Here is a 27,920-nt window from a genome sequence, read left to right on the forward strand (position 1 = left end):
TTTTCGTCAGCACATTTCCACAGCTGGATCCTGGACCTGTCTGTCCGTCCGACAGCCCATGATTCAGATCCCTATCGTCACTCACGCTACTAGCAATTGCATAAAATTGATATAATGTGAACTCGATAATAAAAAAATCGATTCATAAGCACTTTCAAGATCTATGTATCACCCAATCCTCCCCGTAAGACGAAAGTAAACACCTATAAACATTTCATAATCCACTTGCCAACGTGCAGTGCCCCCCCCTAGCCCCTGCTGAACACGGCCTGACCACGCAGTTGAAAAGGCAAGATGGCCAGCTTTTTTTCTGGAACAAGCACTTTGATAGTGACAACAGAGTCTCAACAAGGTACATAGGAATTTGTGTGGGTCCGAAGAAGTTGAATTTCAGAAGGCAAGTTACCAGGTGAAGGTGTATGATAGGCTTTGGATGTCTGAACAAGACCAGGGTTGTTGATTTGTTTTATTCCAAGAACTGCTATATCCCATGATAAAGTCAAAAGAGTACCAGTGGAATGCTAGTCATATGCACAATCCTACCAGGTATTTACAAAAAAATCAAAACATGTTTTACATATGAAAATTTCAAACAAAACATTTGGTAAAATCATGGGGAACAAACCTGTTGAATTCTGCACCTTGAAGAGGATTTTTTAGCAATAGATAAAGTGACTTCATAGAGGTATTTTAATTGTATCCAAAAGTTGTAGAAGCATTAAGAATGAAGTAAAACAGTTCAATTTAAGCAAGCAATTAACTTACATTTATAAAAATGGTAAAAAAGTTGATTTAAAAAAATCAAGTGATTTAAATCGCGATTTAAATCAATTATTTAAATCGGCGTGATTTAAATCAAACAACCCTGATTACAAGACTCTTTAATTGGATCGTTTGGGTAACAGGCAACCGGTGTAGAGAGTGGATAACAGGAAATGCATACCCAAATGACATTAAATGTTATAAAAATAATAAACATTATATAAATAATGTTTGAATGCAGCTCATGTCATAGAAGCCATAAATATTACACACGGACAAAATACCGAATGGTGACCGTGGGAAATAATACCGAATGAACTGTTCACGAATATATTTGCACAAATACTACTGATTTGATTATAACCTCTTGGAATGGCTCAAAAATAATATAGGTGGTGGGGAATTGGTCGATTCGGCAACCAACACTCATCTGAAAGCGTTCAGGGTACCTGTCTTCCTATCTTCCTTTACCTCCCTCAACTCCCTTACCCCCCACCCCCCACCCCCCCTCCGCTACGCCACTGAAAACAATATTATATTAGCACCAAAACACCACAATCAAAACTGCATTCAAATATATGACCTGCTTTCCATGCATGGCATTCAAAACGTTAATCATAATAAATTGCTTCGAGTTATTTCGAAGGGTAGGTTTCCATTTAAAAATGCAAATCCGTTCTAATTGATTGTCATTTAGCTACAACTCGACTAAAGTACACAGCTACTTCACTGTTATCAAGTTTAAACGGTATTGTGCAATGGTGTACTCTGTTTAATTTGATAATTTGTTCTTAAATTTAGTTTATCCATTTAAAAATATCTCATGTTGGCTGGAAAGTGCCATTCCTGATGGAAAAAATGGAAATGTCCAATCATTAGACAGTTCGTTATATTACTCGCTAACATTACAGTGGAAAATGTGCAATGAGAATTCTTTCAAAACGATGAGAATTGGACAAAACTATGAGAATTTAACATTTTCTCATTTATATAAAATGTTCTCATCCAAATGAATGAGAAATATTAATTACCGTGTCAACAACCTGTCACAAGTGGTAAATTTTCACATTTAAAACAAGGTGACATGTGGTTGACACGTTAATTGGTATTTCTCATTCATTTGAATGAGAAAGTTTTATATAAATGAGAAAATTTTAAATTCTCATACTTTTGTCCAATTCTCATCGTTTTGAAAGAATTCTCATTGCAAATTTTCCACTAGTGTAAGTGAAGAAAGGTCTTAAAACAGGCGCCAGTATCATATTTTATATTCTTTACTCTTTCACAATAACAAGACACAATACGGTTATGATGAACAGCATAACTCTTTTTGCTGTGATAATTTCGGCAGCGGTCATTTTGAATACCTGCAATAACTATGTTAATGGAGAATACACAGAAAAGGGTAAGTAATTTGTGTATAATGCTTTCTACAAAATGTCTATAATACGTACATGCCTATTCAATAAGTCCTGATTTACCTATTTACTTTTTCCGCCGTTGTCAATCCATTGCAGGATGAGCCAATTATGCTGGCTCCTATTTTTTTATTTTTTTTGCTCCACTCGAGTGTTTTGGAAATTTCTTCTTATCTAGGTTGGCTATAAAAAGTTTGGGTTAAATAGTCTCTTCGTGACGCACTCCTTTCTTATTTTGATTATGTCACTGTCTTTGTGCATTTTGGCAGTGTTGTATTAATCTGAGTAGAAGTCTTTCAAGGGCTCCAGGTTGATTCAAGAACTGACTTGGTTTCGACAGAATCAAATGCCTTCTCGTATTCAATGAAAGATACGCATAGTCGGTACAAAGCCGGTACTCCCCTAAGACCGATTGTAGACTACTGTGGCTCAATGTATTAGACGTCAAAACCTCTTGCTGAAATACTAGGACCTCTAGTAGGACAATCGGACCATCATGTCATGAACTCAAAAGATCTCGCTGAGGACTTAGTATGGATTTTGATGAGGAGTTTATCTCCCACGATGTTGTATCCCTGTTCACAAACACCCCCATTAGTGAAGCCTTAGAAATCATTAAACGGCGGTCCAACGGAAGATCGTACTCTAGGTGATAGAACCAACCTATCTGTTGATGATATCATGGAGCTATTAGAATTTTCGCTCACCACCACATATTTCTCGTTCCGTGTTCAGGTTTGCCAACAAAAGCGCGATGGGCTCCTCGGTCAGCCCGATAGTGGCTAACCTCTACATAGAGTGGCTGAAAAAGGAAGCCATAGCCACTGCACCGGTTAACTGCCAACCCAGAATGTGGAAAAGATATGTAGATGATGTATTAGAGATTGTTAGTAAAGGGGCAGCGGAACAGCTCACATCGCACATAAACCAAGTTGACAAAACGGGCAACATCAAGTTTACATATGAAAAAGAAGAAAACAGACAAATTGCTTTCCTTGACACGCTCATTGTTAAAAAGCAGGACGGTTCAGTCATACAGATCAATACCTTCACTTCAAATCTCACCACCCACTGCAACACAAACTCAGTGTCATTCGTACACTAATGGACAGAAAGGACAAAGTTATCACGGAAGAGGCAGACAAGCTAGTTGAAGAGAGCAAGCTCAAAGAAGCCCTGAGGCTATGCGGTTACCCTGAATGGGCATTTAAAGACGTTAGCAAGAAAACACCTCAGAAAACAGACAAATCACTGACAACCACCAGAGGCATGGTTGCTCTCCCTTACAAAGAGGGACTTTCTCAGCAAACGAGACGTGTATTCAGGAAACATGGCATTCAAACATCATTCAAGCCACATCAGACTCTCAGGAACATTCTAGTACACCCCAAAGACAAGCATGACATACTAAAAACAGCTGAATGTGTCTATTCCTTGTCTGAACTGCGAAAAATCTTTTATAGGGGAAACTGCGAGAGTATTTATAACGCGTCTGTAAGAACATAAGACAGAAGCTGACAAAGCCTGAAATAAGGCATTCACAAGATCACAGAGAAAAGCCTCGGTCACAGGAGAGGTAAATAAATCGGCCATAACGGACTACGTAGCCGAGGAAAACCATGTCATAGGTTGAGAAGACGCCAGAATCAGAGACAAAGTGCAAAACAGGAAACGAAGACACATTAAGGAAGCCATCTTGATCTGGCAAAAGGGGGCCAACACATTCAACCGAGACGAGGGCAACCACTTCCTACCCCACATTTACGACCAATTACTGCATTCCAAAACACCACCAACGCCGAGTTCCAACAGGAAACAGACGAGGAGTGTGAGAATTGATCAGTCAATTTGGAAAAAGTACTACGATGTAGTACGAAACGTCATTGAGGTATGTTTTAACATCTTACACCGAAATACTTTTGGATTTGTACACCAGAACTTTTGTAAATAACACTCCCAGAATGTATTGCACCACAAATATACACAAGCTTGGCAATCCCATAAGACCTATAGTAGACTATACCAGCTCCATCGCATATCAGACCTCCAAGGAACTTGTAGAAATACTCGCTCCAATATTCGGATGAAAGGCATTAGCAGAGGGGATAACGGGTGTAATGATAGACGATGGTGACATTTTGAACTCCCATGATGCCGTATCCCTCTTCACGATTGTCAAATCACTCGGCATCATCAAATCCAGACTTGAAAGTGACAAATCTCTCATGATGTTCTTGGAGCCGCCACTGAATGACCGCCAACATGCATGTAGGCTCTATCAATATACGATATTCCCAGTTTATTCCCAGTATTTATTCGACCCTTCATGTCTGGTAAAAATATTTAAAACAAACAAACAAGCATGCATAATAGTAGTGGTGGCACAACTAATTTAGAGGGACACCCCTATAAAGCATGGAAAGTGCATGATAAAAATGGAGTGTTGGATGTGTGCCGTTTGACATAGGCCTATCAAATAATGTCGTGTCAGACAAAATTCTTTGAACATGGCAAAAGTTCCAAGTCAGCAAAAACATCTAAATCCAGCGATGCTGAGATCATCATCAGTGCTTACAATTTAACAACCGCGTGATCTACAGTATAAATAGCTACGAGATCTGCCCTAGGTTATGCTTTTGGCGACAAAACCTCACTCCGTGGAAGACATATCTAAGTTTTGAACCTGCACGACAAGATCGCCCGCGATATTAAAACCAGAATATCTAGTCCTATATCAGATGCCCAGGGCCGGGAACTTGGGCCGTGAAATACCCGGGGTTTGCATCGGTTTGTATCGGATATTTGCCCCGGTGGGCCGAGGTGAAGCTCAAGAGTTTGCCCGGGAGAGTCCGGGACTAGCCAGGGGTTTACCCGGGACATGAACTCTTGAACCCCCAAATCTCCGGCCCACGACTCGGCCATCCCCGGGTACCCAGGGGCCGGGGTTGCATTTGATACGTGCATTTCAGGAACGGTTTGGTCACTCACGGACCGATGATTGATTGATAGTATGCGCGATGAGCGTATAAATCACTTAATTGCGGACGTGGTAAAGATTAGCGGCTTTGTGATTGGTTGTTTGAAAATAAAGAGCGCCACATACGACGTGGTAAAGATTAGCGGCTCTGTGATTGGTTGTTTGAAAATAGAGACCGCCACATATGACTGATTTATTTTTTATTTTTTTTATTTTTTTATTTTTTTATTTATTTATTTATTTATTACACTTTATCACTGGCACAGAATTACAGAAATACCGTATAATATTGCACATTAGTTACATCGAAAATGTCACAATATCATAAAAGGAACAAAACTTTTTAAAAAGTCCAGTGAATGGCTGGAGCGAACAGGTGCCAGGCATCTCTAAGACCGCCCACCAAATCCAAAAAAGAAGGGAAGGGAAAAATAAATTAGAGGGGGAAAATGCAGGTTAAATTACGTTGGCCTGCAATTTGGACAATTACAAAAAGAGGTCCAAGTGCAAACATAAGTTGCATCAAAGGTGCGAGCAAATTTGGACTGGTAAAACTCCAAAACTTGTTGCTTAAATGGAGCAACATAATTTGCGGATCTGATCATACTAGGGAGCTGGTTCCAAATGGGCACCATACGCTGGAAAAAGCCCATCTTGTGGCACTCAGTTTTAGAAAGCTGATTTACCAGCAACAAATGATCAGAGGTGGGACGGTCTTTATTAATACCATTAAAAACTACATAATGATCTAGATTGATGTCATATAATCCCAGATTGCACTTGAAAAATATATTGAGATCGACATATTCTCTTCTAAAACTTAATGGAAGAAGAGTTAGTTGGTCACTATGTGAAAAGGACAAAACAGTAATTTTACCGTGTAATGACAAAGTCGCGCAAATACGTCACTATGTGAAACTGCAAAGTCTTCCAATTGCAGATACGACATACTGTTACTATTACGAACCACCAATTTGGTTTGTGTCACATGCGTAATTACACGAAACTGGGCTTAGATTGTTTTTACTGGGCCATGCAGACATTTCATGTGAAACATAAAATTTACATGCCTCATCGTACTTGAAAAATATTTATTTCTACATTATACTAGTACTTTGAGGTATAACGGGGATTGTATTTTGCCCTCTGACGTGGTAGTTAAAGGTTAATGGTTGGTTGGTACGATCCTGTCATGGCTGATCTTCAGCATGAGCATAACATTCTTGGAGAGATCGCCCTGCAATTGACTTAATCTGGTCGATCCACCGTGTCATGGTCTTCCTTGTCTCCTTTCCTTCAACCGACTTTTCCATGATCACCTTTCTAAATGATCACATTTACGTTTTACGATATGGCCAAAGTATCTAACCATTGGCATGATGATGACATGCAGAAGTCTTTTGGTCACTCCAATCTCTTTTGAAATACTGGAATGTTTTGAGTCCGTTGCGAAGCATACGCTTCCAGCATTTCGAATTCTGTTACAATCAGCTTTGTTTAAAGTCCATCACTCTCATGCATAGGTGGCGATTGGGAAGATGAGTGCCTTAACAAGGCAGATCTTGTGTTTTTGGTAATTCATCTATCAGCCATTGGACAAATTAGCCATAACGGATAGGGTCATTCCAAGCCGACAGCGTACTTCCTGACCACCAATGAGAAGTGGCTCTTCTATATATATCATCTGACCCCCCGGGGGGGGGGGTCACTCCCATTGTGGCCTGTACACCATCCGCGATAATGAAAACGCGTAAAAAGGGTAGTTTTTCGTGGGTAAACACGATACGCGAGTAATGCGTTTAGGGTGTCAAAAACATGAAATATTGGAAAAAAGGGTAGCAAAATTGCAATTGCTAATACGCGGAAATGAAATTTAGGGTATGAAATTTCATGCAAGGAATAAAATCCCTGTTTAGGGTATTGTTTTAGCCAAGGGTTAAATCCTTGTTTAGGGTGCTTTTCAAAAGTTGATTATCGCGGATGGTGTACAGGCCACAATGGGAGTGACCCCCCCCGGGCATCTGACCCTATTACCTTGAGTTGCTTTTCTTGCTGACTTTGAGATGTAGGCCTAACCGTACGCTCTCTTTCTTGACTTTATTCATCTCGGCTATACTAGTTGTGAGGGTAGTATCACATGCATAACGCAGGTGGAACAACTGTATATTACAGGCATAAGACGCATTGCAGGTTTATTGGAAACATTGCAAGAATTGACTGTAATAAATGTTATAATAAATGCTGTAATGATTTTCTTCTTAATAAACGTTGTTGGCCAAATGTAGCTTTGAAATGAAATTTTAATAGACACAGAAAAAGTAATGAAAACCATTAAAATTAAAAACTAATATATTTTTTTAAATTAAAGGGCCGACCCTGATTGGGGCCAATTCTGGGTCGGTCGTTGGAGGGCTAACACATATTTTTTTGGCCTTTCATGATAATTTCATACAATCTGTGACCTCTGCATTGTTTGGGCAAAAGCATTTACTACTTATATTATCATTGATTGTTGTATGTTTTCGTTTCCGTATGAATAGGTAATCACTGGATGAACGACGGAACCGTACCCAATGATAAGGCAAAGTTGAAAAAGTTTACTAGCACCATGAAAGGGGAATTTCAGCGACTCTGGGAGCTTCAAGATGCTGCAGGGATAGCAGAAAAACACACTGACGAGTGTGTGTATATTAACAAAGACAAAGGGATCCTTCGTGGAAAAGTGGGTTAGTTGGACATAGATTGATAATAAACGAAGATTTATTGTGTCCGTGTATCAATACTGAAAAATGCAAAGGATGAATGCTCTGAAATGATAGAATTACCAACGCACCACTGCGAGATGAACCTGAACATCAGCACATCACAAATATGCCCCTTGCACCATTTTTTGTATTTACCTAAGTGTAGTGGAGATATATAGAACATGGTGTCAGCTTTTGAATATTATGCTCTTTTGCTCTTTTATGAAATGTACCCGTTTTTCACCCTGTCCAAGGAAGAGGTTTGTCTACTTTCAAAGATTGTAAAGAAGTACACGTACAATGCATGAATATTAAACATTCCTCAATGATAATAACAACTTTGTTTAAGAATGGGTTTGACAGGTGGGATTATGGGCTCTTGATTTTGTTAAGTGTCATCAATTTGTGGGCATATTGGGACTTCTTTCGCTATACTTATTTTCTTTTCTTTTAATTTTTGTCACTTATTTTTTCTTGAATATTTTTTTAAATTACGTTTCTTACATTCTTACTTTGTTTTTTTTCCTTGCTTTCTTTTTATTTACAACATAAGTCATTTCCCTTTTTGGGATAAAAGGTAGCCCTGACAAAACAAAAAATAGTGGCCTAAAAATGCATCCTCTATACTCGGCATACGTGCATTCGTATTCTTGTTTCCCTTTTTCTTTTCTTTTTTAATTTATAAAATTGAATTTTGAATTTTCCAGTTGTATAACGCTCATGACTTTACGTCGTATGAATGCACACCGGAGGTAGTAAGTTCATAAACAACATTTAAATGATATTTAAAACATGTCGGTATCCTCTTGTATATTATGCTTATAATTTAGCTGTCCAGAAAGCTTATCAAGATTTATTTGACTCTGGGAAGGCTAGCGTGGAGCCCGAGTTTCTAGCAGAGAGCGATATTGGTACTTTAGGAGATGGTTATATGTATCTCATTGCAGCTGAGCATTATTTTGACAAAGACAACAACAGGGTTGGAGAATCAAAGTGAGTGATTGGAACTAATGTAAGATAAAAGTTGTGCCTTTTGATTGTTTTCAACATAATGAATTTCAATATGTTTTAACTCGGTGCCTTTTATTACAAACCATTAAGAGTCCTTTTAGTATCATATAAAAGTCATAAAGAAGAATCAGCAGCAAATATTAATTTGTTTGACGACTAGGTGGGTTAAAACTAAATTACTAAAACAAGACACAAATGATGTCGTATGATTATATCAATGTATTTGGTGGTTCATGTGAATGTGTACATTTCAACGCTTTGGACCAAAATTCTAAGACGGAGGTTAACGAAATACATTAATTTTTAGTGTATTTTGCTATATTAATCATTTCATATTCTTCAATTATTATATTTTTCAGAGTCCTTGTGATTCTAAAGCATGTGGAAGATGGATATAAAACTTATCTTATTAGCCGAATCACCGAATAAATGTTCCAATTTAAAAGTACAACTAACCTTGATATGATATAGTGTGGTGTTTGTTTCTACCGCTGAATATTAAAACATATTAAGGTTGAAGCATTTTTATGTATAACTACAAACAAGATAAGCGTCTACAGTCTTTTGATGGTATTTTCACAGAACATCAAGCACACCATAAATATACTACTAGAAATAAGTGCGATTATCAATTACCTATACATACAGTCAGAATCATACTAAATGTCGGTCCCAAGTTTTGGAATGAATTACCCTTGCATTTAAAATCTGCTAAAACAACAGGTCAATTTAAAAGAAATCTGGTTATTTTTCTTCAGTCAGTGCAATGCTTATTTTTTTGTGGTCACTGAAATAATATGAAAAAATTATAATGTATAGTTATGTTGACTCAAATTATTATTGTCAATGCAAGTTTATTGAGCTTGGTTGCTACGTGTTTGTACTGTTTTCAGTAATTGTTTAGGGTTTGTGTTTTTGGTAATATTTTTGTAAGGTGGTATTTTTCTCAGTTTTGTATGGTAGTCAACATTTTACAGGCTTATTGCCTTTCGTTGTACTTCATCCATCGTGTATTTTGTTCTTTTTTAGTTTGTATGTTTTAATGATCGATATGAAATAACTAAACTGTGAACTAACTATGAACTAATGTTTTGCACCACTGTAGATAATTAATATGGGTTTGTGTACCACGTCCACTGTATTCCATCGCATAGGTTGCTTCAGACAAATTTACAAGTCTAAGGCAATAGAAACAAATTAGTTCGATCTTTCGATCGACCATCGATGCTTGGTCGATCCTTATTATTTTTGAAATCAATTAATTTACTAATAATAATTGCCATAAAATAGTTATCTGTGCATGTAGTGATATTGTCCAATATAAATTTAGCGTTAATTCTGATTAATTAGTTGATTATTCATTAATAACAAGCATCGAAGCAGCATCGACGGTCGATCCAAAGATCGAACAAATTTGTTTCTGGCGCCTAAGTGAACTTTTCATCGTCAATAACAGTTCAAATTGTTATTACCGGTGTCGAGCAGTATCTTTGTTAATTGCAAAAGGGGAAAACCCAATGCTTTCCCTAAAATAAAAATCAAGTCAAGTTCAGTGTGCCGTGTCCTACGTGTTGGTGTCGGTAAAACGGGTCAGTGGCTCACAAAGCCGATTCTTTCTTATGGCAGGTTCAACAACTATTACATTAGTATGATATTACCCCTATTAATGCAATCACGACTTCATTAAAATAATACTTTTTGAAGAATATTAGTAATACTCTTATGTCAGCACCAGATACCTTACATCAAGTGTTCTTCAACAAAAGAATACATTCTTAGATCACAAAGAAAGCAATCACCCGTGACCGTTAAAATAGCAAATAGTAAGTGTCGATACAAGGGAGTGTGGGCAAAACACGTAATATCATCATTTTATTGTGACAATAAATCAGGTGTACGCAACTTGCTGTTCGACAAAATACAAACGAATTTGGGTAATAAGACTGCTTATACCTGTTTCAACATATCGCACTAGATTCAGAATTGTTTTCTTTCAACGATATACCTGCACTGCAGAAAGCTTCAGTTTGATTTTAACCGGTACCTTTTCAAGGCAGGATGAAGATCATTATGGTCCTTGTTTTTATCGCATCGCTGGTGCTACTCAGCGAACAAAACAATCAAAGTAAGTGCTTCCTTTGACAATAATCGTGGGTCACAACACATAGTGGCGTATAGTGATTTTCAAAATGTTCCGTTTCACATAGTGGCGTATAGGTTTAGAGCTAGCTATTATCCTATAATATTTAATCCTTATCATTAAAGATATAGTTTAATAGTTTGAACCTTAAACTTTAATAACAAATGAAATCGTGTCACTGAGAGATAACAGTGGAGGAGTGTCGACTCCGATACTAGTAGCATATCCTTCAAAATCGTTTTGATCAGAAATGTATTTTGTCCTTCACGTACGCCACTATGTGTTGCGACCGACGAATTTGTTATCATATCATAAGCTGGGAGCTGATTGTCAAAGGGAACTATTTTAAGGGTCATTCTCAAGACAGTCAGTCAGTAGTCGGCATCTACTTATATCACTTATATGACTTGTTTACAACTACATTTTATGTCGTTTGCATCGACCTCACATGTAAATACAGACTTGACATTTAATATAGAATATTTTTTTCGCACAATTCCAAGACTGGTCTAGAAGGGGTCTGCATAAACCGCACTGGGTAAATATTAACTGGGATGTGTCGGAAGATGGTATGAAGGAAATATTTGACAGGAAATGTGCTTTCCATTCGTTGACATTATAGTTATCATAATGCAGTTAATTAGCCTAAAATGGCGAATTTAAGGAGACTGAATTTGATTTGTGTGGGAGAAAAATGTGTGAATTTGGGCAACATTATTCCGATATTATTAGAGTCACGCGGTAGCATGACCAGCAAGTTTAAAAAAAACGATTGATAAAGAAGAATAAACAGATGCACCGTGAGACTATATTTACACGGAACAAAACGCTATTGCTCTATGATATTTTTCGCTGGGTACAAAATATATCTAAAACTATTCTAAATCTAATTTACTGTCCAAAGTATCATTTTTTAATAACTCATTATTTCAAAAAGTTACACCAATCTTACCGTCAATCCGATTGTTTGATAATAAACAAACATTCTTGCTTTATTTCACGCGGTACTTCATAGCCAAAGTTAGTGGCTAATCATACTGATATCAACCATCTTTCGACACTGCTACAGCCATACATGGCTGTCACTGTCGCACTACTTTTTCAGATTCACTTTCAAATATACCCTAGCATTTTCCTGGATACCCTACATACAAATTCTGGATCTCATTCGCCAACAAATCAAGTTTTTCACAATTCGTTCATTCTTTCCGGACCACAGCATACATTCATATTAAAGGTGAACCACATTGAAAATAAAGTTATAAATCAATGGAAAGCTTATGATGTCAGGATACTAAAAATTATTTTTTCTGATTTTTTTGATGGCCAATAAAGCTGAAAAATTAAAAAAAAATGAATAAATTTTTGGTCTTTTTTAAGGCGCCCAAAAAGCACCCAAATCAATCGTCTATGACCTTAGGAATGCTCGTGACGTAAGCTCAGGGTTCGCAGTCACGTGATCCTACTCGGAAACATTGAACAAGACTTGCTTCCTGTACTTTGCAAGCTGTCCGGCAAGTCTAGTTTTCACAATAAAGCTTGAAATTAGAGGAATCTTCAAGTTGCTGGTTCTTTCTATATACAGAGTGTCTCAATAAAAATTAAAACTTTCTTGCAGATTCAAAATTCATGAAGTGTCTTCTATAGATTGGTGCATAAACCATCAAAATCCGTTCACTCGTCACTGAGATAATTGGAAAACTACAAATAGGCTCATTTTTGGACCTTTCCAATGGGCCAATACACATTAACAATAATGTGCTGCATTGTAGTTTAGAATTGAAGAAATTAATGAGGTTACGGGTTGACTAAGTATTGTTGGTCGAAGCAGACAAAAAGATCGATTTTCATTATCTAAATCAAAATATTATTGAAAAATTACACCTTGATGTTTTACAAAACTTCATACTTTGAAAACTTACTTGATTTATTGTTGTTAATGAGTTGTGTACGTTTTACAAAAGTGATGATGTTTCATCCCTCTTTACAACAGAACTCGTGAACCACAGGACCTACAAAAGTATATCTGTAATACCAATACAATTTTTGCCAAAGCTCACTACCATTCGCAATATGATGTGAACTACCAAATCGCAATAGTTTGAAATAGTGTCAAACCTTAACTCCCAGTGTTGCCAGGTAGGAGATAACTTGCCTGATCAGCAACTATGCCTCTTTTCTGTTATTGACGTTGTTTATCAAGATTTGTTTATTTCATCATCAATACTATCACCTGGACATTTTATTTTGAGGGAACCAATTTCTTTTGAATCAAATATGTCAGCCAATTTAATATAAAGTTCAGCCCTAATGTTGGTTGACTAATGTATGTATAATAATAAGTATACATTAAGTACATATCATTCGATTTTGATTTCGAGGATGGTTGAATATCAAAAATACAAAAAATTTCAAATTTTAATAATTTGCCATGAAATGTGTGTTATATCGCGAATTAAAAAAAATACTGTACAAACGTTGCCATCCGAGCCCTTAACCCAAAGAGAAACGTGTGAAAAACATTCTTTGTGAGATTGATTGATTGATTTTGAACTCCTACTCAGCAACACTTGGCGTTTCATTTTATTTCTTTTATAATCTAGAAACACTGCGCAGCGCCACATCGGCCAGCTCTTCGCTCTGTTTTTTAGGTTCAAAATCTCACATTATGAATTATGATGGATTCTAATTTTTGATTTCTGGACACTCTTACAACATCAGAGATGATGACAGAAAAGGTTAGAACGTATTTTAAACTGTATAAACTTTGTATTTTACCATTGCTGATTCTACTATCGTGTATACTACATAGCCATTTTACACTACATGTATGCACTCCAGTGACTCCACGGAAGGCTAACGACCTGTGTTACGTAAGATTTGCCCGCGAATTCAAAAGACATATTATGAAACCTGTTCAATCGACTGTAAACATGTCGCCTGATTATGTTTTGCTTCATAGAAATGGATGTGTGCCGGGGTTGAATTGCAATATTTCCTCCGAACTGTGGAACAAATTAAAATCATTGAACATTCTGTCAAATTCTTGCCATGGTCACGATCTTCATTCTCGTCCTTCAAATTTTAACATAGAAAAAGCTGGCCCAACACGCTTAAGGTGGCGCAAACGAGGAAAACGAGGAGGGCAAAAGCAAAGAATCCGCCCAATAATTAACTCCACTCGTGAAACTGTAATAAATCATAATACTGCTAACCATGGCAATCTCATTCAAGTTCAGCGGGGACCTAAAAAGAATCTTGACATCAATGTTTGGAATGCGCGATCAATGGGTAATAAAACTACTACGATCTATGACTACATTCTCGACTCTGACGTAGATATTCTTGTCATCACTGAGTCTTGGCTCGGTGAAGAAGATCCTGTTGTAATAGGGGATAGTACACCATCAGGCTATTCCTTATTTAACTTTCCTCGAGTCAATGATAAGCATGGTGGAATCGCTATTATTTTCAAATCTAACTTGCAGCTCAATATCTCATCGGTATTAAATGAATCTTACACCACTTTTGAACATGCCTGTGTGACTGACATTTCAAAATCACTTCATCTTATCGCTATATATCGCCCTCCTCCGTCAAAGGAAAATGGCTTCACTACCGTCAATTTTCTACGAGAATTCGACAGTTTTCTGTGTGACATCGCAGACATACATGGTAAGCCTCTCCTAGTGGGGGACCTAAATCTTCATGTGGATGAGCCTTCCAAAAGTGAAGTTTCTTGCTATCTTGCTTTGCTTTCCCAGCATGATCTCTGTCAATTTGTGACTAGGCCTACCCATAAGAAGGGTCATATACTTGATCACGTGGTTTGTCGCCTAGATGATGACCTGTTGATTAATTGTACGGTGTCGCCAAATAGATATGGATCTGACCACCACATGGTTGAATGCACGGTTAACAAACTGAAGCCGGCGCAAGAAAGGAAGACCATCACCAGAAGAAACTTTAAAGACCTTGATTTGGAAGCATTCAAAATTGATCTGTCCAATGAACTTCGCGATGTGTCTCTTCAAAAAGACGTTGAAAAACAAACTGAAGAATACAATATCAAAGTGCGCAATATCCTCGACAAACATTGTCCAGAACAAACACGCTCGCGGAAAGTCATTTGTAATCCACCATGGTTTGACGACGAGGTTAGAGACGCCAGAAGAGAACGCCGTAAGAGGGAGAGGAAGTGGCGCAAGACTCTCCTTGAGACTGATCGCGATAGCTATGTTGAGCAAAACAAACTAGTTAATAGTATGATTGTTAGGTCGAAAACAGAGTATTATAAAGTAACACTTGCAAATGCAGATTCAAAGATCATGTATCGTACACTAAATACCTCGCTTAATAGTTCAAATAGAGTTTTACCTTCATGTTCTTCATATGAAGTTCTTAGTAATAACTTTGCTGATTATTTCAGCGAGAAGGTATCCAAGATAAGATCTGAACTTGACGATGAACACCGTGATTTGAATGTCACTACCAATATATCTCATGACAAGTGTATGTCTAATTCTAACAACTCATATGTACAGTGTGTCAAATGTAGTAACAATAGTGAGTGCAATATGTTGAATATATTTTCATCCGTGGATGAAACTGAGGTAAGAAAAATCATCTCAAAAATCCCCAACAAAACTAGCTGTCTCGACCCCATGCCTACTTGGCTTTTTAAGGAATGTGTTGACGTCCTAGTTCCCTTCATAATGTCTCTTATTAATAACTCATTCCGTGTAGGATGCTTTCCACCTCTCCTGCGTGAGGCAGTTATCACACCCCTGATCAAAAAGCCCACTCTTAATCAAGACGAGTTGAAAAACTACAGGCCAGTTTCCAATCTTCCCACCCTCGGTAAGATCCTCGAGTACCCTGCTGTTTCCAGACTTAACGATCACTTACAGTCTAATAACCTCACTGATGATTTCCAATCAGCCTATAAGGCTGCCCACAGTACTGAAACTGCCCTTCTTCGGGTTAAAAGTGATATTGTAAATGAGCTTGGTCGTGGTAAATGTATTATGCTTGTACTTTTAGATATGTCAGCAGCCTTCGATACCATCGACCATGATATTCTTGTAAATAGGCTTAACATTGAGTATGGTATCGGAGGTTGCGTTTTAAAGTGGTTTAATTCTTAGTTTAGAGACCGTAAAAGTAGAGTTTGTGTTTTAAATAATTATTCAAGTGTCCACCCCTAAACTATGGTGTTCCTCAGGGATCAGTCGCTGGTCCACCGATCTTCACATTGTATTCCAAGCCTATCACGGATATTTTGAAACGCTTTAATGTTGCGTATCACATCTATGCCGATGACACCCAGCTGTACGTTAGTTATGATCCAAAAGTACCGGGTGATTTTGAGGCAGCGCAGCTTAATCTAGCAAATTGCATTGCTGAAGTCAAACGCTGGATGTTGAAAAACAAATTGAAGCTCAATGATACGAAAACAGAGCTTTTATCATCTCTTCGCCAAGACAAATCAATTCGGCACTCAGTGTAAATCTGAAGATCGGTGAATCGGTGATTGATCCCTCTCAGTCTATTAGGAATTTAGGTATAACCTTTGACCACCATCTCAATATGGATTTGCAGGTTAATGCTTTATGTCGCACTGTCAATTACCATCTGCGCAATATTTCCCGCATCCGACGTTTTATTGACCAGGACACATGTGCACATGCAGTGAGATCTTTAGTCCTTTCTCGGCTGGATTACGGCAACTCTCTGTTGGGTGGTATTTCTCGTTTCAATGTTGAGCGTCTTCAAAGGCTTCAAAACCGTGCTGCGCGCCTCATTTTCTGTGTTGGTAGACGCACTAGCTCTTCGCCACTCTTACGTGAGCTGCATTGGTTGCCGGTCCAGCAGAGAATCGAGTTTAAGATCTTGTTGCATGTGTACAACGGCGTAAATACTTTGGGGCCTACATACCTTTCCGATATTTTATTACATTATAATTGTAATCGTACGGGTCTAAGATCTTCCCAAGACAAGACTCGCCTCAGCGTTCCATTCAATCGTCGTGTCATTGGTGATAGTTCGTTTTCTTGCTTAGGTCCCAAACTTTGGAACGCTCTCCCATTTTTATTCGTAATTCCCCAATGTCCAGTCTTTCAAGAAAATGCTTAAAACGCATTTGTTTCCAAAGGAGTAGTATTCTTTCTTGAAACTAATTTGGTCTGTTTTATAATGGTATGTTTATAATGCCTTTTCAGAAATATTGATGTTTATTTATATTTCTAAAGCTCTGTTGTTATGATTATGATATATTTTATGCATTCTATTTTCTCGCTTTTAACATGTTTAATGTATACTTGTTTATCAAGTTTTCAATTGTATAATGTTTTTAATATTGTAAGGCGCTTTGGCCTTTTTTGAAAAGGCGCCTAATAAATGTCTTTTAATAATAAAAAATAATAATAATAATAATAATAAACTACACATTATTGTTAATGTGTATTACCCCATTGGAATGGTCCAATAATGTGTCTATTATTTTGTACAAACTTAATTATCTCAGTGACGCGTGAACAGATTTGGATAATTTTTGCGCCAATCTTTAGCAGACACCTAATGGTTTTTGAATCTTTAAGACAATTTTTATTTTGCTGTCGATATTTTAAGTTATGCGCCACTTTCCATAGGGCCTATTTTTATTGGGACACCCTGTGTATTAGAAATAATAAATTTTCCGTAAATTTTTGACAAAATCAGTCATAACTGGCTGGGTATAATTGGGTAATTCGTCGTCCGTATTCCATAGTGGCGTATAGTGGGGCGCCGCGAATAAACAACTTTTCGAGAAAATCGGGTTTGAAGAAATGCCAATTTTTTTAAAATCGTGTTGTGTAAATCAGACATTCATTATATTTTGTAAATGATGTGAAATTTCTGTAGTAAACTAAATAGATTTTATTGTTATATATTTTTCAAAAGAAATAAATACATTATTGCTGGCAAACTGAAAATAAAACTATACGTCACTATGGAAAACAAACAAAACGCAATACCCTAACCTAACGTTAACCGTACGCCACCTCGGTCGCCGTGTAATCCCTATGGCGTTACTTTTCGTCGTTCGTATTCCATAGTGGCGTATAGGTCCGATGCGTGTACGCCACTATGACATACGATGTTTTTCATTTTTGCCGATATTTCATAATTTTAAAATGTGTATAAAAAGTGGCGTATGGTCGATACGCCACTATGGAATACAAAAAATGTCACTTTGTAACTATACGCCACATTTAATTAATTAATTACTAATTAATTAGCTAATTATGACTGATGAGACTTAGAAAAAATGAAAGAGAACATCATTAAAAACATATGTGCCGATTTTCAAAAAAATGACCAAAAATCACTATACGCCACTATGGAATACAGCCGACGAATTGAGTTTGAATTTCGCGCTGGGATCAAGTCCATGCGCAAATGCTTGCTGCTACCGATACCGCTCATGTCATGGACTGAATAAACATGATTGAATAACAAATTAAATACTTGTTTGTGACATTCCCTATTCTCGATTCATTTTAAAATATCTGATTTTTAAAAATATCGCCTTGCAGTAACCAAAAAATTAATAAAAAAATGCCAATTTCACCAAATCCAGCACATATAAAGGTTTTCATATTTAACGCATTGCGGTAATACATTCTTTCCACACAATCACGATTGAAAGAAACAGATACTTTATTATAATATAAATACAATTTAGGCTTAGTAGACCGTTATTTGATGGAATTCTGAAATCTGAATAAAATTAAAATGTTGTCACTTATGTCACGATTCTTTAATGATTAGTACAATCAGTGTACGGTACTGAAAAAGTGAAACATCATGTTTTATGGATCATACACGATGCGTAAATTGCAGGGATTCGACCAAGGTAGATATGCACAAACACAGCGACTCGCTTCGGCTCCGGTATCGCGGTAGCACTTGCGCTGTGCGTTTTAGCAGATTTGTTCAATCGTTCCCTTATCATGCTTACATTTGGAACATTTACAGGAATAAATTTTGCTGATGAAGTAGCAATAACTTGGAAATATCAGAATGTGAATATCAAATCGGTCATTTTGTCTGCAAGTACAGTACAGTCGCGGATACCGAACACTCGGCGACTGAGACTCAGTCAGTCACTGAGTTCATCCCGTATGTATCTACGTGTACGAGTTCGCCTATCATACATGACCGGTTGTAAAACTAAGAAATAATTACAAAATCGTGTACATGTACCTTATTCTATTCCTTCATTTTCTCATTTTGATAAGTTCATCTCAACTTGGTGTGACGATCTGAACTGGTAGCACTTGCAGTTATTTTTTGCAATCTGTTTTCATTCCGGTTCTTCGGCGAATCTTCGCTATTCGTGCTTGACTGTAATATTCCCTGCGCATATCGTGGATGGCTTGGCCTATCCCAAATCACCCCGGCCAGCACTTTTCCCATTTTTAAATCCATACACTTTATTCAGGAACTTCATTCTTGATTTGATCATGATGTTTCCTTCATGTTATTCTTATTTTATTGAAGATATTTTTCATGTAAAGTAAGTCGACAATGACTGAATTCGTGCATTGGCCCGATGCATGCCACAGTAATGCATGGACATTGTGTTTACAATCAATCCCGGAAGTAACTGTGCGTCCCCAAGCTGACGTCATCAACGAAAGCGCCCAATTTGAACGATTTCGTTTTGTAATTTAGGGGGGGGGTGCCAATATCCAATCTTTGCATGGAGATTATGTCTAGCCTGGTACGTTAGGCAAATAAAAAATATTCTTTTCTGCTTCCTGACATCATAAGCTTTCCATTGATATATAACTTTATTTTCAATGAGGTTCACCTTTAATAAATACTCCACTTTCACACCTCGTTATATCGGGACGTCCCTGTGGCGAAGCGGTTAAGGCCATGTACTTCTATTCCATATATGAATTTTTGCTCAAGTTCGAAACTTCCCACCACTTGTTTTTTTAATGTTTTATTAACCAATTTACTGTCATAAATAAAGAATAACACCATTTCGAACACCCATTGCTATTGTGATATTATATTTTTTCATCAAACAAACATCTTTGATTTTTTATTCACATTTAGGCCTAGGCCTGGGGCCTACTTTCACCATCCAGATGCTTTCACCATGCCTGACTATCATGACATCTTCGTCATTTAAAACACATTTATCAGTGTCTCTGTTCACAGCTCAGACTGAAATTATATTTGGAATAAATATTATAAATTGTCACAAATTAAAATCCCTAACCGCGAAAGATCGCAACAACTGCCGCTGTATATTGATATTGAGAACCACAAACCGCGAAATTTGGATATCCAACTAGATTGCCCCGTAAGGCTACAAAGAATCACACACCACGGAATATGGATATTCAACAAGCTTAAACTATAAATTAATCTCCCGATAGAGGGCAGGGCTTGAAGGGAAATTAAAATCACAAACCGCCGCTTAATAGGAATATCCAACTAGACTGCCCCGCAGGGCTACAAAGAACCACAAACCGCGAAATTTGGATATCCAACCAGATTGCCCGGAGGTCTATCGATTATAAAGAACCAAAAACCGCGAAATATGGATATCTAACAAAAAATAATTAAGACTTCAAACCGCGAAATCGCCAACAACTGCCGCTCAATATTGATATCCAACTAGAATGTCCCGCAGGGCTATAAAGTACCACAAACCGCGAAATTTGGATATGCAACTACTGCCCCACAGGGCTTCAAAGAACCACGAAATATGGATATCGAACAAGCTTAAACTATAAATTAGCTCCCTATAGATGGCAAGGTTTGATGAAAACCACAAACCACGAAAGATCGCGGACAACCGCCGCTTAATAGGAATATCCAACTAGGTTGCCCCGAAGGGCTACAAAGAACCACAAACCGCGAAATTCGGATAGCCAAGTAGATTGCCCCGCAGAGCTACAAAGACCCACAAACATTAAAACACGATTATCTTACGCTTATGCGCATTTACCAGTTCCGACTTGAAGTAGGCCTAAATCGGACTTACTCTGTGTGTCTCTCTGGCATTGTCAACATTGGGTGTTGTTCATATATACATTTTCTTTACATATTTACGTTGCCTTGAATAATTAAAGTATATTAAGGTTATTAATTATTTTAAACTGTTGTGATTTGGTAGTTCACAGTATCTTACGAATGGTAGTGGGCTTTGGCAAAAACTCCATTGCTCAATTCCTAGCGAGCGTGTAGAAGAATTACAATATCACAGATATACTTTTATAGGTGCTGCGCTTCTTGAGTTACGTTGTAAAGAAGGCTGAAACAACAACACTTTTGTAAAACGCACATAACTCATTAACAACAATAAATTAAGTATACGATTTGTAGAAGGAACTTGTGCAAAACATCAATGTGTTAATTTTTTTAAATATATTAATCTAAATAATGAAAATCGATTTTTAGGTTGCTTCGACCAACAATGCCTCGTCTACCCTTAAAATGTATATTGATCATTGTGTACGCCTCTTAACATTACAGTCACGCGTTTTTAAAAATAAACTACTGATAAAGTTTTGTTTAATTATTTATTGTCATGTATCAAGAATAGCAACTTCAAACATCTATTTTTCGTTTTATTCGTTTTATAGAGCACTTCGTAACCTGATGACTTTTCAAGCTTGGAGCTGCTTGGATACATCTACCAAAAAACGTTGACAACGTAAAGAAATCAGCTTAAGTTTAAAAAAACCCATCTCGGCTCACTTTTTGAAACTTGGTCCCATTTTGAACACCAACAGTAAATCAGTGTTTTTATTTTATTTCAACAGAATACAGCGTTTCCAACAAGATTACAAGCCTACTTGTTATTTGGTTAATTCAATCATTAATCATGATTATTATAAAACAAAACACAATAGGATATTGGCTTACCATGCAAGAACAAGATAATAACATTTCAGGTCGATCCAGAAAGCTTACAAATTAATATCGCATCTGCACATTAAAGATACATAACACTTCTGGAAATGTTTTAGATTTATATAAATATGATAAAGTTTTAATCAGTACCTTTTACAAATGGGACCAAGTTTCAAAAAGTGAGCCGAGGTGGGGTTTTTAAACTTGCTGATTTCTTTACGTTGTCAACGTTTTTTGGGTAGATCAAATTTATAGAGGTTTGAGGTGATATTTACTGAAGCTAAATACCAATAAGTGTTCGTCAGAATTGAAATACACTTGTAATCTACCATTTTTGAAAGCGGGCGGAGTTTTAAAAATATGGCTCTGATAAGTGGTATACATTCAGAAACTGTGAATGGCCCCCTGAGGCCAAATGTTATAAACTTACTGTACACAAAGACACAACGTGAGTTCATTGGACATCCAAGAATACGCGCAGTTTTTTTACCGTAAGTTTATAACTTTTTTACCTTTGGGGGCCATCTAAACTTTCTGAGTACGTACTACTATTGCGAGCCATATTTTAAGCTCCTCCTATGTTCAGAAAATTGGTACATTGCAAGTGTATTTCAGCTGTGATGAATGTCAATTTCTGACGAAGTTTAGGAAATATCACCTCAAACCCCTATAAAGTTGATAATAACAGAACAATGTTCCATAAAGTCCGAAATTGTGTCCGCACAAAGCTCAAATTCAGCCTCCCTAAATCCGCCATTTTAGGCAAATTCGGTGCATTATTATCACCATAATGTAAAGTCCTGGAAAACTCATATTTTATCAAAAAATTAATTTACATCATCTCCCGACACACCCCAATCAATATTTAGCCCGTGCGGTTTAAGTAGACACCACCCAGACCAGTCTTGGAAAGTTGAGAAAAATATTCCATATTAAATGTCAAGTCTGTAGTTGCGACTGGGTAGTTGCGAAAGGCATATAGTTTTGAATGTTATGCCAGTAGTCACGAACGACAAGTGAATGATGCAAATAATTACAAACTCTTACACGAAATTGTCAAGTAGTTGCAAGGTGTGTATTTTTTTAAAATTATGGGCGACATGGGTACGATTAACATTTACCTGAAATATACATGTGTGTTTGAATTGCAAGTCACGATTTAAGAATGCACGATTTTAAACATCGTCCAGTTGTTGGAAAATATTTAAAAATCGTGCACTGAATCTATTTTGTCTGCAATCGGTTTTATCGTTGTTTGTCTGCAATCGTTTTTTATCGTAGTGGATACCGATTGCGCCGGCATTCACTACTCACATTATTGGATCTACCTGTTGTATATCATACGGTTGAGGAAAGTAAAAAATGAAATTCTCTAATTTACTAGTTAAAATATAAACATATTTTGATATTTAATAGAAAATTTGGTAAAATCGCACGTTCGTAGGATATTTAGTCGAAAACCCATGTAGGCCTAAACCTTTGCACATAATTGAAATTTACTAATTCATATCGACATTACATGGGGAATGGTTGTATTCATTTTACTAGCACTAGATTGAGGAGACCGTGTACATTGGTAGTAAATATAACAGTGAATGGCGTTTTGTACATATAATATATGGAGTGGAATAGCAGCAACCGAATTTGCCTATAGACATTATATGTTGCAATTGATTTGTTATTTTGAACAGATACCAACTCCTCAGATGTCTCAAGTCTCATAACTCACGACAATGGGGATCTTTTGAACTTTATTTTACAAGGGTTTCCTGGACGAGATGGCCGTGACGGCCGTGACGGAGTAAATGGTCATGACGGTCACGATGGACAAAGTATGTCATATAAATCTGTACCTGGAACGAATTTACTTTCAGAATAGTTCAGACTTCAGAATGTTGTATTATAAACTTTCCAACATAAAGTACGCGAATAAAAGTTGACTAATTATATATCAGACTCCAAAGCCCGGACGGGGAAGGGATTTATATAAGTTTTTCCACAAAACGTTTGCTTTTACTCATAGAAATGCCCCTATTGATTTTGAGTTGAGCATAATGTTGCAAAACAAAGAAAATGGATATTTAGCTCCATGGATCGTAACTGAAATCCTGTTGATGCGTTCGTCAAATATTTATTACAGCACCTAGGGCATCTCCCTCGGCAAATGTTAAAATATGACTTTCATCATGTTCATGGGCACAAACATACCAAGGATCTTTGTTACGCCTTGAAAAAAAGTAACATCAAATTAGGACGAATCAATTAAGTTCAGTGAAAAAGAGGCAAAGTCATAGACAAGAGCAGTGATATTCCATGCACTCATGCGCGGGGCACTTGTGTATGATGATAAATATTATCATATTAATACAATTAGATACAATAAGATGAATTATATACAATGTGTCGATCACGCGTTTGAATGATATGCTAATAGTACTAATGACAGAGTTAGTAATCCTCTGCTATTATCTTTCAGTGGACTTACTCCATTTGAATTTGAATTGTACGGTTTAAACTATTAAACTGTAACTTTAATAGTTGAAAATGAAAACTAAATAAATATATGATATGTCAGCTCCAAACGTATACGTCACTATGTGAAACAGAAGATCCGGGACTTGCAGCCTTTTTTTTTTTTTTTTTTTTTTTGAAGCCTCGGTAGCACGTACGCCACAATGTGAAAGGGAGCATATCGGTATTCCAGTGTCTTTATTATACCTTATGTCATGACATCCGTCAATGTGTGAAACGAGAAATGTTTAATACTCGATCCAACTCTGTGGCATTGCATTGACCTATGATGCTGATTATGTGCCTACATGTCAACAAACCAGATTTTTTTCGCCGCATTGCACAGTGAAACGGAAGATATCGGATTTTTACGGAATTGCTAACATCGGTCAATTAATTAATTCATCAAACGTATTAATTGATGAATTAGATATAAGCTTTCTTAATCGGTGTATTTAAAGAACTTGATATTTAAAACCGTTGGGCTAAATTTCATAAAAATAAAAAATCACCCTACGCCGCTATGTGTTGCGACCGACGAATTACACATTGTATCTAATTACTTCTTGCAGATGGTATACCAGGGATCCCAGGTCTGCCTGCTGCGAATGCATTAACAGCAGGCCCACCAGGCCCCCAAGGACCCCCTGGTCCTCCAGGCCCGCCTGGACACACTGAAACAGATATACCACGCTCGCCTGGGCCACAAGGACCGTCAGGTTTGGATGGATTGCCAGGATCTATCGGGTCTCCTGGTCTTCCGGGACCCCCCGGACCACCAGGTAGTAGTACTACCGGTACAGTTTATATTCACTGGGGAAGAACAACTTGCCCATCTACTTCTGAGTTGACTTATGCAGGTAATTGCACACGATATAGTATATGAGTTGACTTATTTAGGTAATTGCACACGATAAATTATATGAGTTGACTTATGCACGTAATTGCACACGATCGATAAATTATATGAGTTGACTTATGCAGGTAATTGCATACGATAAATTATATGAGTTGAATTATGCAGGTAATTGCACACGATAAATTAAATAATTAAAACGCAAATATGACAACTCTGAACACAAACATGAAATGTTTCTCTTGCATAATTGTATTTGTCTGCCGTGCTTTGCAAAATAAATAACAAACCATATGTAATTGAAGACAGAGATAAAAAATTATACGATCCTTGATTGGTTAATAGCGCGTAAAAGGAAGGTCGATTTATCTGATACCGATCAGGGAATAACAGAAAAACCGCAAAAAATTACGTACGTTTACAAGGCAAAAAGCAACTTTTTTTTGGGGGTGGGGGGGGGTGGGGTGGGGTGTGAGGGGTGAGGTAAGGGTAGGGAGAAAGAGAAACAGATGGGAGAGTGCATTGGAAGTGAAAAGGGAAGGGGGAGGAGAGCTCGAGATAGAGGAGATATTGAATGTAGGGGAGTCGAGGAGGGGGAGAAGGAGACACTTAGGGAGGAGGAGGTTATATAGGTGGGGAGAGGGGAGTCTAGGTAAAAGGTACTGTGCTTACCGGGGATAATAAACTAGTTCATAATCAAATCATCTCCATGCATCGTTTATGTTTCATACAAACAAACAAAGCCTCCACCCCACCCCTCAATATACGCTCATGTATATGATTTCTAGGCCTAGAACTCGGGGTGTAATATGCCACCTTCGACAGCATCAACTGTCGTCCGCGGGGATATATTTCTGATAATCATGATAATAATTATTATGCTAGCACAGTAGGCTATTGTATACTAATGGTTATGATAAGGATAATGAACTGAGTGCAATGCATTCGTCAAGATAATCGCACGCGCCGTGGAGTTATTGCATTTAGCTCGAGAGCCGATAGGCTCAAGAGCTAATGCAATAACTCCATGGCAAGTGCAATTATCTTGACGAATGCATTTGCACGAGTACATTATCCGTCATACACTTTGAGTGTAGGCCTATTAAAACAATAGGCAATATTAATTGATGCATTCATTATATTAGTTTTAATATTAGGGAAAATATCTTACATTTTAAAAACACCGTTAGGACATTGACCAGCTACGTAGCATTTAACTGGTAAAGAAAATCAATCCAATCAAGTTAGCTATCAATGGTATCGATTGCGCCATACGTCATACTTTAGTAACTTATTCACGCATGGTTTGTAACCAATTGACTTTATGTTGTGATCATTTAGAGCACTGATTCACCTGGAAACGATCGATTTAGATGTCCGACTAGTACTACGGTGAATATCAACTGGACTTTATAGCTCTATAATTTGAACTTTAAAATATACTTATATTAAAACACACGACATTGGGATTTAACAATTTGTTCAGTATTATCATAGGCCTTCAAACACATGTGTTTGAAGGCCTATGGTATTATAAAGCATGATCATGATATTATGCGTTAGTGTGTGTTTCCCGGACCCGGCTATGTTATTTTAGATATAGGCCTACATGTATTTCATTTGTAAAATGCTGAACATTTTGCAATGGTGTCATCTTGTATAATTATGATCCACCTGTTTTTGGCCCTTTTTAATTAATAGAAGCTCGATTATTCTCATTTGATGTTTGATTTATTTGAGGTCATTAATCATAATTTATGACAATGATCTTTGCACGAGCGATTGCCCAATAGGGTGCAACTCTACTAGTCTTATTACAAGACTGCCCTACCCCAACCCTAAACCCTAACCCTAAACTCCGTAAACGAGGACTGGACTCAAGTCTAACGAGTTGCACCCTATTCGGTAATTGTACCCTATTATAGAACACCGTTTGTAACTATACCATTTAACACCACAGAATGTATATTCGTACTTTTTTGATGGTATATATATCGAACAGACAATTTTATAGTTATGTGACCTCTGTGTCGAAAGCGCCACCTAACTCTACTAGGCCCTATATGGTTATGTGAAAGTAGTATTTCTAGTATTTGAGCGTGCACGTATTATCTAGAATCTATTGTTTAGCGTGCAGGTTTTAGATAATGCATTGTTTAGCGTGCAGGTTTATATAATTTGGGCTGTGAAGGGTAGTTCGCGAAAATAATGCACGGGAGAAGAATACATAACGATGAATAGAAACGGGCACTAGAAGTGTATATACCCTATACTATGTCCTCCCAGTTAGCAGCCTGGTATAGCGCTTAATTATGACAAATATGGTTAGGCCTATATATAGGCCTACATGTCAAATTAAAAACAAACCCGAACACTGATGAATCTCTACAGAAACCCGAACACAAGTCTGAAGGGTGTAATGAAAATGGCAACCCGCGATTGGGGAAGGGGGGCGGGGGGGGTAGGTCATACAAAAGTCACATGGAGATAGGAGGGACAGAAGATTAAAATCCCCTATAATAACACGCTAATTTTTCTAGGTTTGGACCGTGGATTTTCATGAACCTCAAGCGTGCGTCTC

The 27,920-nt window shown here is 37.3% G+C and overlaps 2 protein-coding genes across 2 annotated transcripts in view; both read left to right on the top strand.

Moving 5' to 3' along the window:
- The first annotated feature begins 1,465 nt into the window (after window positions 1–1,465).
- On the top strand, window positions 1,466–10,065 carry LOC140137395 (uncharacterized). The gene is made up of 5 exons (XM_072159039.1): window positions 1,466–1,510; window positions 2,058–2,167; window positions 7,698–7,883; window positions 8,732–8,894; window positions 9,272–10,065. The coding sequence occupies exons 2-5, from the start codon at window positions 2,071–2,073 to the stop codon at window positions 9,339–9,341; spliced, it is 516 nt and encodes a 171-aa protein (XP_072015140.1). The 5' UTR covers window positions 1,466–1,510; window positions 2,058–2,070; the 3' UTR covers window positions 9,342–10,065.
- Window positions 10,066–10,784: 719 nt separating this feature from the next.
- The window catches only part of LOC140146706 (uncharacterized), a 48,726-nt gene continuing 31,590 nt past the window's right edge, over window positions 10,785–27,920 (top strand). Inside the window, exons 1-3 of the mRNA XM_072168580.1 lie at window positions 10,785–11,037; window positions 23,664–23,804; window positions 25,056–25,343. Coding sequence (XP_072024681.1) covers window positions 10,971–11,037; window positions 23,664–23,804; window positions 25,056–25,343 — 496 coding nt within the window. The 5' untranslated portion in view covers window positions 10,785–10,970. The remainder of the gene's footprint in view (window positions 11,038–23,663; window positions 23,805–25,055; window positions 25,344–27,920) is intronic.

Source organism: Amphiura filiformis, chromosome 2, assembly GCF_039555335.1.
Source record: "Amphiura filiformis chromosome 2, Afil_fr2py, whole genome shotgun sequence".
Classification (NCBI taxonomy): Eukaryota; Metazoa; Echinodermata; class Ophiuroidea; order Amphilepidida; family Amphiuridae; genus Amphiura; species Amphiura filiformis.